A 14105-nucleotide genomic window follows, 5' to 3' on the forward strand; every position below is an offset into this window, starting at 1 on the left:
TGTGGTCCATTGGTGATTGTCTCCCCAACATTCCGGCATCACTCAGAGCTTTATAAAGACCAAAGTTATAGATTGGAAAGAGGGGGATGGGGATAGGGGTGGCCAGCTTTTATATGGCCCTTCCCTTCTGGCTTAGTGTCACTTCTAAGACAGAAGAGTGGTACAGGCTAGGCAATCAGGGTAGAGTGACTTGCCCAGGGTCACACAGCAGCATCTGAGATCAGATTTGAACCCAGAACCTCCCATCTCTAGGCCTGGCACTGAATCCACTATGCCACCTAGCTGGCCTTATGTAGCACTTTAAGCTGTGCAAAGTGCTTTACAAATATTATTTTATTTTACCTTCACATTCCCCCTAGACAATAGGTGCTATTATTACACACTCCCCCCTTCCCATTTTATAGATGAGGAAACTGAAGCAAAGGGGGTGAGTGACTCACTCAGGGTCACACATCCAGGAAGAGGCTGAGCCCAAAATTGAATTCAGGATTCCTTGACTCTGCATCTGTATTGGTAAGAAGAAGCTGAGCAGGGCCATGGGAAAAGTCCCTCACTTTGGCTAGTTGGATTGTTGTGTGATTTTTGTAGCCATACATTGTATTTTGGGTCCAGATCTCTGACTGTCATTGGAAGGAACTTCCAATGGCAGAAGTAGTTTACTGAGAGTGATCCATGGGCTGCCTTGGCCTGAGGTCCCTGAGAAGATAGGGAGGGCCCGAGATTTCATGTGGAAAGGGGCCTTCGCGCCCATTCAGGCCTGAGTCACCCAAGGGTTGTGCCTTCTCTACATTCACATATACTCTTGAACTCTGCTCTGCCATGCTGTTTCTCCATAAACACGCAAACCCAGCAATGAAGCAGTGCAACTGATGCCTCACGTTCTCCATTTTTGTGACATTTTCCCACAGTTGGTGTTGTTTGAGAGATCTTGGATGAGCAGATGGAAGTCTTCCGTTTTGCATGAAGGAGAAGGCAACATAAGAAACGTAAAATGGAGGGGAAATCTAATCGCCTGGGCCAATAACATGGTAAATAGCATGCCCGCCCCACTGTCCAAACAATGATGGTCGCATTCCCTTTGTACTGGGTGGGAAAGAGGACCCAGAAACTGCCTAGCTTGTTCCTTGACCCATCTTGGGACAAGGGACCTGAGACTGAATGGAGACAAGAAAATGAGAAACGGGCCGAATAATTGAAAAGGAGCATCTGTCAAAGAGCCACCAGCCTGAGCTGGGCCCCCAGAGAAGCACAGGCCAGAGTAGTGGGCTGGAAGCAGCCGGGGCGGGAGGGCTCTGCCCACTTCTGGGGATTTGGGAGGGACCGAAAAGTCTCTTTGTCCTTTTCTCTACCTGGTGGCACATTTACATAACATGAAGCCTACCCCAAGGCAGATTTTAATCATTTTTTAATGACATTGAATTCCTTCAGAATCTAGAGGCCTGGCCCTCCCTGGCCCATCAGGCCTCCCAACCACCTTTGCTGCCCCATCTCTAAGAGACCTGGACTGTGTGTGAAAAGAGGATTTTCTTTCTGGCCTTTTGAGAGGTTTCTCCTCATGCTTCCTTGCTGTTTCCTGCTTTTTATAGGGCTTTTCTTTACCGTCCTTGCTGTTTGTTCCTCAGTTTTAAAATGAAAAGTTTGCATTCATTTCCTTTCCTTTTAAGAATGCAAACTGCCTTTTTCTGGGAGAAACATCTACTGGGGGCATTATATGGCCACCTTTCATCTTGGAAACCCAGGGGTGGATGTCTCCTCCCCCTGCCCTGTCCCTTTTCTTTCACTTTCATTTGTTACAGGAATCCTTTTACCTGTCTGACCCCACTCAGATAATTTCCTTTTTTGGAAAGAGAAAGATCAGATTAAAAAAATAAATCCTCTGTGGCCTTGTGCCCACACCCACGAGCATCTTCCCTTTACATCACCAAAGCGGGGCTTTAGTCATGGGGAAGGGGAAGTACTGATTTGGGGCGATTAATAGTGGTGGGATAGGCCCGTGTCTGAGAAGAATGGGGTCCAGATGCCTGGAGCAGATCATCAGGAACCCTGGCAAAGGCTAGCCTGGAGGCTCAGGCTCAGGCTCAGGGCAGGAAGGCCTGAGAGTAGGTGGCTTGAGCCTGAATCCAGGACGGGCACAAGATACAAAGTTGGTGCCTCTCAGAAAGTCCTTTTAGAGGATCATCCCAGAGTGGCAGGTGGGATGCTCCCTCGCCTGTTCACTCTGCTGTTTCTGCAGAGTGTAGACACCTGCCTACACTACCCAAGACCAGGGCTTGGCAGGACATTGGGTGGAAGGGCCTTCCCACTCTCTCAGACATCCTGGTTCATTGGTTTCTAAGGAAAGAGCTCCTCACTATGTCTCGCGCCCTCTCTTCAGGCCTGTGGCCCCTGCAAGCAGCCCCATTGCTTCCTGAGTATTCCCGCTCTGTCTTCCTCTTATCCAGCCTTTAGTAGTGGGGAAGGGTGAGAATCTGCCTGTGTAGACTATGGAGGTGGAGCCCTTGAAGCAAGAACCAACAGGAGCCTGGGTGGACACAGAGGGACCCGGCCATGGTGACCCCAAGGCCATGGAGCTCCCCGCAGGCTATGACTCGGAGGAAGTGAGTTGCCCAATTGGAGGAGGATCCTTCCATGGACAGGTTCTGGGTCTCTATTTCCCTCCAGGTGCCCTGTTAGAGGGTAGCCGCAGCCCTGGGCCCTAGGCAGAGGGTTCTCAGTGAACTCTTCTTTCTTTCCTTCTCACAGCCAAGACAAGTGAATGACGTCTTATTTTCCAGGGTGTAAAGATCCTTGACATCATATCAAAGCAGAGGATCACCAACGTGCCCCGAGATGACATCAGCCTCCGCCCAGATATGTACCCTTGCAGCCTCTGCTGGAAAGATAACGTCACCCTCATCATTGGCTGGGGCTCTTCTGTCAAGGTACAGGACTCACCTTTGGCCTCTAGCAAAGGGCCCGTGGAGCTTGGAGGGGCCCAACTGCAGGGCTGTGGTCAGCCGGCCTTGGCCAGGGGAGCTCTGTCCAGGGCTGGGGCAGCACAGACTGTGGGCTGGCTTTACTAGGTCTCTGGGTGATAAGAGATTTAAAAAGTCAGCCTAACTTCCCCTTTGTTTTTCCCCACCTTCCTTCTCCTTTCACTTCTACCTCCCCTCTCCGTCCGCCCTTCCCCTTTCGCCTTGTTCCTCAGAGTTCTCGGGGCCAAAGGAAAAAATGATAAAATCACCTCAGGCCCCTGGGCCGGGGTTGTGGTAGCTTTGCTAAGCTTGAAAGAGGGTGCTTGAAGCAAATGGCCCAGATGAAGTCTGAGAACGTTGGGGTGTTCATCCCCTCTTGTTTGCATCTGGGTCCCTGAGGCCAGTGGGGCCATTCACGTCAGCTCCCTGACCCTTAGAGTCAGCCCCGCATGGGCAGAGTCAGGGAGAAGCCGCCCACAGCAGAGAATCATGGCGGCTTCGGCTGGAAGGGCCCGGGAGATCCTCACATCTGAGGCCAGGAAGGGTGAAGGGACCCCACCAGGGCTGTACGGAGACCATTGAATTCCCAAGAAAATGGGATGTTTCATCCTTCACGCAAGTAGCATTTCATTCACTTTGGAAAAGAAAAGTAACACCATAGTTCATTCCGTTGGACTGTGGAGGGAGTCCATTGGCCAGTTAGTTGGATTTTCTTGGGCAGCCGATTAGTAAATATTTTAAATTTTAATCTATGCGGCCTCTGGAGAATTTCTCCCATGAACTGCCCCATCCGTCCGGTCAGGTCCACATAGAGCTGTGAGCACCCCACGAGAAACAGCCCGTTGTGTGTAGTGGACGGCAGCCTGAGCAGCTTGTCCAGGAAGGCCTTCAGCCTGGGGCAGAGCCAGGGAGGGGATGAGGGAGCGAGCGCACCCCGAACCCCCCTTTAATCCACAGGAGGGGAATCAGTAGCTGGGTGGTTTCCATGGCTAAAACCTTCCCGGAGCCCCTGCCTTTCCCAGAGAACTCACATGCCGTCTCCAGAGACTGTCTCGTGGAATCCAGTTCTGAGAACCATTCCATTGGCCGGGCGCTAATCACCAGAGTCACCTGTTTCATTTTGAACCCTCCCCAGAGTGACCATTGAAACCTCTGCCAGGCCTGACCGAGCCACCGCAGGAGGTCAGCCAGTGTCCCAGAGACCCCGGCCAGTCACAGGATGATGAGTCATCTGCTCTCACTTCCTGGGCCGCTCTCGAAGCTGCCTCTTAAAGCAGCTTGTCGGGGTTCTGCCTCCTTTCCTGCCAGGCCCTCTGGAGCCGCTCTGGGCTGCTTGGACATCGTGGCCAGGACCGTCTCCCCACACGTGGTGACGACTTCCGTGCCTTCTGCTTTTCTCTTCCAGATCTGTTCGGTGAAGGAGCGGCACGCCAGTGAAATACGAGACTTGCCCAACCGCTATGTTGAAATAGGTAGGACTCTGCCCATTGCCTCTGGTGGGTAAACCCTGGGATCCGATGGCCGCCTGATCAGATGGCACCCCGATGTCTTTGCCTCCAGGCCTCGGTAGCAGCAGGTGTTGGTAATCTAGCCTGGGCGAGCAGAAGAATGGTGATGTCCTCAACAGTAAGAGGGCATAAATGGGGAAGGGGAGAGCAGTCGGGGAGCTCAGTGGATCAAGAGCCAAGGACAGGAGGGTTTGAATCTGGCCTCGGACACTTCCTAGCTGTGTGACCCTGGGCAAGTCACTTAAGCCCATTGCCTCGTCCTTACCACTCTTCTGCCTTGGAATTGATTCTTAATATCAATTAATCGTGGGGTGGGGGAGAACAGTAAGAGAGAAGTTTGAGAAAGGGCAGAGTTTCGAGTTCAGTTTTAGACATATGTTTAAGATGTCTATTGAATGAAATACTCTTGCTGTAAGAAGTGATCAAGAGAAGACTTAATGGACTGATGGAGACCGAAGTGAGCAAAAGCAATTTAATCTAGACGACAGTAATGCAAAGACAAACAGCTCTGAAAGACTTAGGAGCTCCGAGCACCCCAGTTCCAGGGGCTCGTGTCCACCTCCAAAGCGATCAGCTTGGAGTGTAGATCGAAGGGTTGGGATGCGGCGATGCAGGGATTTGTTTTGCTTGACTCTATACGTTTGTGCCGAGTTGTTTTTCTTGTTTTCTCAATGAGAGGAAGGTGGGAGAAAGTGAATGTGAGTTTGAGGAAAACATTGAATTGAAAATCTCTGTATGACCTCCAGTTTGCAGTGGCCCATAGACAAAAGGAGCTGCTAGTCTGGAGGTCAGGAGGACAATTGGGGCTGAGCAAGTGGGTCTGGAAGTCGTCGACACAAACGATGCTGGAATCCACGGGCACCGCTGAGTAAGAAACAGGGCCAGGACTCTGGGGTATGTCCCCCCTCGTGGTTTAGGGTTAGCATCGCCCGGAGAAAGTTCTAACAAAGGAGACCAGGAGGACCGGTCAGACAGGTAGGAGAACCGGGAGAGAGAAGGGAATATCTCGAGAGAAAAGAGCGTCAAGAAGCGGATGAGGACTGAGAACAGACTGCTTGTTAGGTCTGGCAGACGCGATCTCTGGTACCTTTGGAACAGCAGGTACAATGGGAGGCCGGACGGCAGAGAGTTCAGAGAAGGAGAGCAAAGAAAGCGAAGGCATCCGTAGAAGAAACTGGTGAAGGAGTTTGGCTGCAGAAGAGCTGAGGGATATGGGATGATGGCTGAGAGCTAGCAGGGATGGACAGACCATGTGGGAGGTTTTTGAAAATGGGGGAGCCGTGGACATGTTTATCAGCTGTAGGGAAGCAGCTAGTAGACGGAGAGAGATTAAAAATCAGTGGGGAGGAGAATGCAAGAAGGGAGCATCTGCTGGAGAAGAGAAGATGGAGTGGATCATTTGGACACATAGAGAGGGCTTTGCCTTAGCCAGCAGAAAAGCCAAGTGAACTTCTTGTGAAACTCCACTGGAGGTATGAACGGTGGCAGAAGGCATGTGGGTGACCGGAGACAGGCAAGGATCAAAGGAACTCTGGGAAATTTGAGGAGGGATGCAAAGGTTTGGGGAAACAGTCAGAGCAAGTAGGAGAGTGAACAAATTAGGGTGGCATAAAAGGATCATGTTGTTCTAGTGAAGGCCCAGTCGAGAGTATGCCACGTTGACTTGTAGTGGACCCAAGGAGCAAAGTCTCAGGATTTTCTCCATCTTTAATCAACAGTGGGTAGGCAGGAGAGGGAGGTAAAAATTAGCTATGGCTGGTCTTCGATATGATAAAGGATAAGGGAACTTGAGAAAAGAGGATAGTGTAGAATGGAACTGGCCAACGAAAGGTCAAACTGGGGAAGGGCCAAGAGTGAAGCTGATGCAGGGGAAGAACCAAGGGGCCAAGTGATGGGAGGTTGAGGAGGTGCGGGGCAGGGTGAGAGTTGGTGGAACCGCAGCTTGTGATAGGGAATTTCGGAGTTTATGAATATATGTGTGGAATACTTTGAGCGCGCGATGGTGTGGACCTCACTCTGTGCAGTGAGGTGGGGGGAGAAGGTCATGGGGCAGTGGTGGGTAACCTGAGGAATTTGGGGGTAAGGATGGGTGAGGGAATCGTGTCATACATGTTAAAGACTCAGCAGGAGAGCAGGGGTTGGGGAGGAAGGAAAGAGTCGGGAGGTGAGCCCCAGAATTTTGATTGAGTGGTAGATAGGGACTGAATGGGCCTCGGAGGAGGAGAGATCCTGAGTGATGGAGGTTGAGAGGCCGGCCAGAAATGACAGCAAGGAGCAAGGAGATTATCAGCTTCACCTCAGTGAGTGAGATGGTGGAAATGGGTGAAAGGGTGTCCTGCTCTGGAAAGGGGGCCAAGGGAGGGAGCTGCGTCTCACAACCACAAGATAGGAGAACTGCAAAAGGAAAAGATCAAAGATAACAAATGTTCCCCCTAGCAGAGTTATTGGAGAGCCCAGTGGAAGAGGCAGGAAGCTTGGGAGTAAGATACCGGGGAGAGAAGGTGGAGGGCTGCAGGGAATGGGGAGAGGGAGTCAACATTGGACTATGGAGAACTAATCTGAATGATGACAGCCAGGCTTCAGAATCCCTGGAATTGGGAGTTTGCTAATCTTAAGATAGGAGTTCGGTCCCCAGGACTTTCACCTCAGGGTGGTGTCATCTCAGAGTGACATGAAGCAGCTCATTCAGGGGGTTCAGAGGGTAATGATGGAAGAGCGTTTCTCCCCTTAGCCACAAGGGAGGAGACTGGCCAGAGACAGGGGATTGACAGAATTGCCTTTCTCCCTTCACCTGGAAGGCAGAAGACCTGCCATAATGGACTGGCATTTGCCCCCTTACCCCCTAAAGGAAGAGGAATAAGTATTTGAAGTGCCTACAAGTGCCAAGTGCTTTACAAAGATCGCCTTTGCCCTTGAAGGCTAGAGACCAGAGCTTGATAGAATGGCGTTTCTCTTCTTCCCTGGAAGGCAGGTGTCCTGGCTTGATTAAGTCCAAGTCCACCAAAGGTCAGCCGAGTACGAGGTTCCATGGCTTTGCCTGCAGGCTGATGAGGACTGTGTAGATTTGCACGCAGATCAAAGCAAGACAACAGGGAAAGAGAGCAGATGCCCAGAGCCCCGTTAGGGCCGGGCAATGCCAGCCAGTCTTCCTTTTCATTCCACTTTGGTTCTCTTGTTCTCATTCTCCTGGGCCTTTTCTCTGCAGCTCCTCAAGTTGAGTTTCAAAGTCAGATATTATTTTGTGGAGAAATAGAGCTAATCTGGAAGTGACACCCGCAGGTCCCCTGGGTCAGGCCAGCTCCATCCGGGGGTCAGTAAGTCTCCTTCTCTCATGAGAAATACTAGAATAACAGCAGAAAATTACATGAGAAGTCATCAGTTTTCATAGAAAGCCAATTTTTAAAAGTCTCCGATGCCTTTAATAATAAAATCACAAGCAAGGAGATGTTTTGGATTTATCAAACTCTGCTGCCATAGATAAGAGGGACTCTAATTCAGCTGGGCCTTCTGGAATGTCGGGAGCCTGGCAGCCTGTTTCTAGGCTCTGCTTTTGGCAGGGAATCGGCCTGGAAAGGGAAGACTTGAACCTGGCATGGGGGGCAGTGGGCATGCGCTTCGTGACCTTTGATTATCGCCCTGGTCTGACTTTCATCCTTCCCTCCCTGTTGATGTCTGGCTTCCCTCTGGGCTTTGCCTCCTCTGGTGGATGCGCCCAAGCTGGGTCACCTCCCTTGTTCGACATTCTTAGTGAAGATTATGCAGGCTTATGGGGTTATTGAAGAGCTTTTCTCTTTTGGTCCCACCCAGTCAGAGACAGTCACATGGTTCTTTGTTTTATTCTCTTCAAACATCACTTGGATCCTCCCTGTTTGTTCTTTAGCCCCATGAAGAGTTCTAGGTGCTTGGCTCATAGCTGGATGGTTTTTGTTTTACGCCTTTATAGAAGAGGGATGCAGACAAAATGGAAACTTCAGACATTTGAAATACCAAGCTTTTAGGAGAGCCTGAATCAACAAAAAGTATTTACTTCCTGTCTTCATGGGAAGTTTGTCCCAGAACATGCCCCAGTCTCAGCCTGGAGGGACTAGGGCTGTACACTGGGCTTTGTTCCAGATACTGGAGCTTTACAGGTTTTGTTATTTTTTTTTCCCTTGAGATTGAATCTCCGTTTATCTCCCTTGCTGGAAGTTCATGGTACACTCACAGTCCCAGCTCACTGCTGATTGGCATGAGGCTGTCACCTGGTCTGATTCTTACCTGGGCTGGTTGTACCCTGCTTGGTGGCCTCTCCCACCATAGGGGCTCACTCTTGGCACCCCACTTGGTTATGGACCCTTGATCAGTCTGGCCTACAGCAGCTCATGGCCTCCAGCCTCTGGAGATCCACCGACCGCAGCCTCCCTGGTGGCAGGGATTATGGCATGCACCGCTGTGTCCCCAAATAGGATAGTTTGGTTGGGGGTGGGGAGGGGAGCAGGGGGATGTTTTCTAAGAAAGCGTCTTGTCTTCCTCAGACTTGATTTGGGCCATTTGGGGCAGGAAGACTCAAAACAACGGTGGCAATTCCAGAGGGACTCTAAGTCAAATGAGAAATGAAAGCATTTCTCAAGTCAAGCCCAGAGTCTGACTTGCAGATTCTGGAGAGTGGCTTGCCTGCTCTCCCTATGACTGCCATCTAAATAAAGCAGCCAAAGGTGCCAGGACTCTTGCAAGGGTTGATTTTAAGAGTATTAGGAAGGGGCGGCCAGGTGGCTTAGTAGATTGAGAGCCAAGCCCAGAAATGGAAAGTCCTGGGTTTAAACCTGGCCTCAGACACTTCCTAGCTGGGTGACCCTGGGCAAATCACTTGACTCCAATTGCCTAGCCCTTACTGCCCTTCTGCTTGGAACCAATACACAGTATTGATTCTAAGACAGAAAGTAAAAGAGCTTGAAAAATAAAAAATGAAAATAACAATAAAAAGGATCGAGCCCACTGTGTGGGAAGAACAGTAATAGGCCCAGGGCTAAAAGACAAAAATGAAATGATTCGTCCTGGCTGGCTTTCTCCTGCCAACCTTCTGCCCTCCAGAGACCAGACATTTTTCTGGATATTCTGACAGCCTGAAAGCATTTATTGAGGGTGGTAACCACAGAAGGAGCTGCCTCTGGAGAGTCCCTAGAGGCTTACAGAGCACCTGATGTATTCTCTCATTTGTTCCTCTGTGACAGAGATGCTAAGATTATCCCCATTTTACAGAGCTTGAGAGAGTAAGGAACTTGTCCAGGGTTGTACAGCCAATAAGTGTCTGAGGGAGGATTTGAATTTGAGTCTTCTTGGCTCGGTGCCTCCAGTCCATCTACCATCTCTTTAGATAGAAAAGCACCAAACTGGGGCAGTGGTCATTCGCCCGGTCTTTGCAGCCTGGCATCAGTGACTCAGATCAATGCCTCTTCCTCAGGTTCTTGCCTCAGACTCAGCTGAGAGGCAGCGTGCATGGTGTGCAGGGGGCCAGGCTTGGGGCCAGTGACCTCATCTCTAAAAGGAGGCTCATGCCACCCTTGGGCACAGCCTCCCAGGGAGCTCATGGGTTGATAGCAAGCCCTTTGTCAGCTTGAAAGTGCTGGATTGTTGAGGATTAGTCACTCCCCCCCATCTTGGCTCTCCTCCTTCTCCTCCTCTTCCTCCTCTTCCTCTTCCTCCTCCTCCTCCTCTCTGCTTCTGTTCTCAGTCTTGCCGTGAAACGTTTTGGCTGAAGTAGATGAAGGAAATCCAACTATCAGTTGGGAGAGAGAGGAGCGTCTTAATAGGCAGATGACATCCCCGGACCATTATAGAAAGAGTGCTGGCCTCTTGGACCTTCTGAAAAGGGCCGACAGACGGCACCTCAAGAACCTCCGCCGTGGCCACAGAGCTGATGAGCCCGCATCGGGACTGGCCTTCCTTCCTGTCTTCAGACTTAGGGGAGTAGAATTGCTTCATGTAGCTAATCTGTTCTTCCATCAACCTGAGAAAAAGAAAATTCAACAGATTTGGTTTTGAAGCTAGAGCTGTGCAGTCACTGCTGGTCACTGAGTAGCTCGTAGAGGAGGGTCTCCAGGGGAGTGCGGAAAACTGCCCTGCCCCCTCCAACTCCCACTCCCAGGAGGTTCCCCCTCGGCCCTGGGCAATAGCTTGCCCTGGGCCTGTGATAGAATACTGCTGACCATTCTTGTTAGATTTTTTCAGAGATTTAGATGGTCAGTTTGAAATGTCAACGTTTATTTAAAAGTCTTTGCAATCATATGTAATTGGCTGTGACCTGCGAGGAATTAGTGAAGAGGAAGTATATGGAATTTTTAAAGAAGAGCCCCACCCAATAGCGCCCCCACAAGACTAGTCCTTGGGGGTTCCCTTCTGTATCCCCCAGGACAACAGGTAAGAGCGTGGCCATCCACTTACCTTTGTCATTGTTCGTGAGCGCGCGCTTTCTGAAAGTGAAGCAGCCGTCCCATCCCTAGCAGGCAAGCCCTTCACATCCATCCCGTGGTGTCTCTCTGTGACCCCAACAATGGCCGAGGGAGGCCGGGATCCAGGGATGTGTGAGAGCGGGGCGCCGTGGTATCGGGCACTAAATGGGGTCCACAGAGCTGGGGTGTAGAAGGAGTGCTTTGGGAACAGGGAATCCTCTCGTAAAGGAGACTTATTGACTTTATAGACAAGACAGGCTGAGGGATGGGGACCCTGGCTGAATGCAGAGCCATTATTGGAGAGCTCCTTGGCAGAAGTGTGAGAGGAGGCCTGGCCCTCCCGATACACTAAGGCTTATTTCTGTGGGCCCACATTGTACCTCAACAGAAGCCGTCCTCTCGGGTCACCACTTATCCCCCGAGCAGACCCTTGGCACGGTGCTAGCTCCTAGGATGCCCTGAACTCGTCTGCTGACCCATAGAGAAGTGCGTTCATTGGATCCCCATTTGCCAGGCACATATGATAGTGAGGAGCAAGAGTTTCTTTCAAGAGTTTGAAGATAAAATGTTGTTTCATAAAACAAAGGGAGCTATGAAGAAGGATTTACCTAGTGCTTCGGAAGTCACTAATGCGGTGCAAAAGTGCCATTTGTCCTCCGTTAAGATAAGTTTGTGTGGGCAGCTGGGTGGCTCAGTGGATGGAGAGCCAGTCCTAGCGCCTCTTAGGACAAGAAGCCAGCATCGTCACCTGCCTGTTTGGCTTTCAACCACCACATGGCCCTTTTGTACCTTTCCAGCCTGTCTCTCCTCTCGCCCCCTCTCTCCCTCCACCCACCACGTCCTTGGCCTCCTTGAGCCTCCAGCTACATTCTCCCTCTCTTGCCTCTGGCCACTTTCCCTGCTGGTCCCCATTCCTGGAACTTTCTCCCATCTTCTTGTCTTCCCCATTAGATTGTGAGCTCCTGGAGGGCAGGGACTTCCATTCACCCTTCTCTCTATCCCCAGGGCTGAGTGCCTGACACTCATGCACCAGAAGGGCCCAGAGTCAGGACCTGAACCCAGGTCTTCCTGGCTCCAAGGCCCCAGTGCCTCACTGCCTCTCAGATTTAAGCTATCACTTTCCATCTGTGGCACATATACATGTACATGATAGGCATTGACACGTGCCCAGAGGTGCACGTGTGTGGAATATAGCCAGACGTACAGAGTACGTGGAACAGATACAAGGTGTGGCAGTGACGCTAGGAGAACACGGGCAGCCGTGCAGCAGGAGGGAGCAGTGAAGAAAGGGGTCCCAGAGAGGGCCACAGCAGAGCCAAGGCTTGGAGGAATTGCAGGGTTCTCTGAGGTGGAGGTGAGCACGAAGGACGTTCCAGATGGAGGGCGCCTTGTACAAAGGGGAGGTGGTGGGAAATGGAGAACCACATGTGAGGAACAGGGAAGTCCCTTCTGGTATGAGAAAGGGAATCATTCTGTGAGGCTGGACAGGCTGGTCGATGGCAGGCTGTGAGCAATTTGTAAAGCCCATGAGAGGACCCGGGTATACAGACAGACATTTCCCCAAGAAGAATCACCAGCCTTAACAACCACCTGAAAGGAGGCCCCAAATCATTAATACTGAGAGAAATGCAAACCCTGAAGTTTCCCCTCATACCGCCGATGGGCAAAGAACCAAAAATGGAACTAACTGGTCAGTGGGACGGGCATCGTGGGTAGAGAGGCACATTAGAGCTATGAATCTTGACCACCATTCTGGAAAGTCATTTGGAATTAGGCAAATAAAGTGACTATTCCTACTTTTGGACAAAAATCCCACCAGTAGCCTCACATCTCAAGGGGGTCATCAGTAGGAAGAAAGTCCTCACGTATTCCAAAATAGTGATAGCAGCCCTTTTTGTGGTGGCAGAGAAGTGGGGACACAGGAGAAGCCAACTGCTTGGGGAGAGGCTAAGCAAATGGTGGCTACGGTGACTACGGTAGTGACTACAGAAAAACAAGCACAAATCAGGAGCGAACATTGCAGATTTGGGGGGGACCTCAGCCAGTTTCAGGCATTGCCCCCACTGGGGGCCGCCTCTGCATTACCGATGCCTGATAATCATCTGAGTGGCTTTTTGAGGCTTTTTCAGATGACTGGATCTGTTTTCTCACCCCAGACTGGCTATATGGTTGTCTCGCTGGTCTTCTCATTGGATGTTTTGAGAGAATTTTGTTTTCGTTTTTTCCACTCTGCTGGTCTTTTTTAATGGTCACTTCTTGGACGCCTTTGTAAAAAGTCTTTTAGGCCTGACCCCCGTCAGCGCCTTTATAACTCCACTTTTCTGCCAGGTTTCTCAGCCTTGGGAACGGATGGATCGATGCCTCTGTTGGGTGTGTGCTGCGCCGCGTCCCCCCTTCTCACTGACATGTGTGCCCCCTTTCTTGCAGTTTCTCAGTTCGACATGGAATTCTACATCAGTGGGCTCGCGCCTCTCTGCGACCAGCTCGTGGTGCTTTCCTATGTCAAGGAGACCTCGGACAAAATGGTAATAATGACTCTTGTGTTTCAATGCAAAAACGTGTGTGAGTTTATTTTAAACACGACCCCAAATCCTGCAGAAACACTGGGAGTTTTGTGGCCTCTGTGGAACTCCCAGGCATGGAAAATGAGGTGAGCTTCAGTGAGCCAGAGGCCCAACATCTCTGCCTTGCACAAACTCGGCTCTCCTGCTGTCCGCTGTCTCTCTCCCGCCCCCGAGATGAAGAATTCCTCTGTCTGTTGAAAGAAACTGAGCTGACATGGTGCATTAGCAGAAATGATCGCCATGAATGTGATTGGCTCCAGCGTTAGGGTGGTCGGGGGAATTGCTAAAAGGGCAGTTAGTTCATTTTTCCTTATGCCACAGACACACTCGTTTATCCCTCTAGAGTGTGGGGATTCTGATTAAATGGATATTCTCACTTAAAAATTGAATGTAGCCTTCTCTCAGTTGTCCAGGCTTTAAATGAAAGAAAACCAGAACTCTTTGCCTAGATTTTTGTGGCTAGATTTTGTTTTTCTATCGCCTAGATTTTCCCACTATTCTTCCCCTTCCCCCCTTCCCTGCCTCCCGAGAGCTGTCTCTCAGAGAAAAGAATTTATAAGAAAGAAAGAAAGAAAGAAAGAAAGAAAGAAAGAAAGAAAGAAAGAAAGAAAGAAAGAAAGAAAGAAAGAAAGAAAGAAAGAAAGAAAGAAG

At 50.5% G+C, this 14105-nt stretch overlaps 1 protein-coding gene across 1 annotated transcript in view; it reads left to right on the plus strand.

Annotated features, from left to right (window-relative positions):
* VPS41 (VPS41 subunit of HOPS complex) overlaps positions 1–14105 on the plus strand; it is a 164958-nt gene that overhangs the window by 100336 nt on the left and 50517 nt on the right. The window contains exons 7-10 of the mRNA XM_044675398.1: positions 909–1028; positions 2775–2921; positions 4360–4426; positions 13318–13415. Of these exons, the coding sequence (XP_044531333.1) occupies positions 909–1028; positions 2775–2921; positions 4360–4426; positions 13318–13415 (432 nt within the window). The remainder of the gene's footprint in view (positions 1–908; positions 1029–2774; positions 2922–4359; positions 4427–13317; positions 13416–14105) is intronic.

The sequence above is a fragment of the Gracilinanus agilis genome, chromosome 1, assembly GCF_016433145.1.
Source record: "Gracilinanus agilis isolate LMUSP501 chromosome 1, AgileGrace, whole genome shotgun sequence".
NCBI classification, from domain to species: domain Eukaryota; kingdom Metazoa; phylum Chordata; class Mammalia; order Didelphimorphia; family Didelphidae; genus Gracilinanus; species Gracilinanus agilis.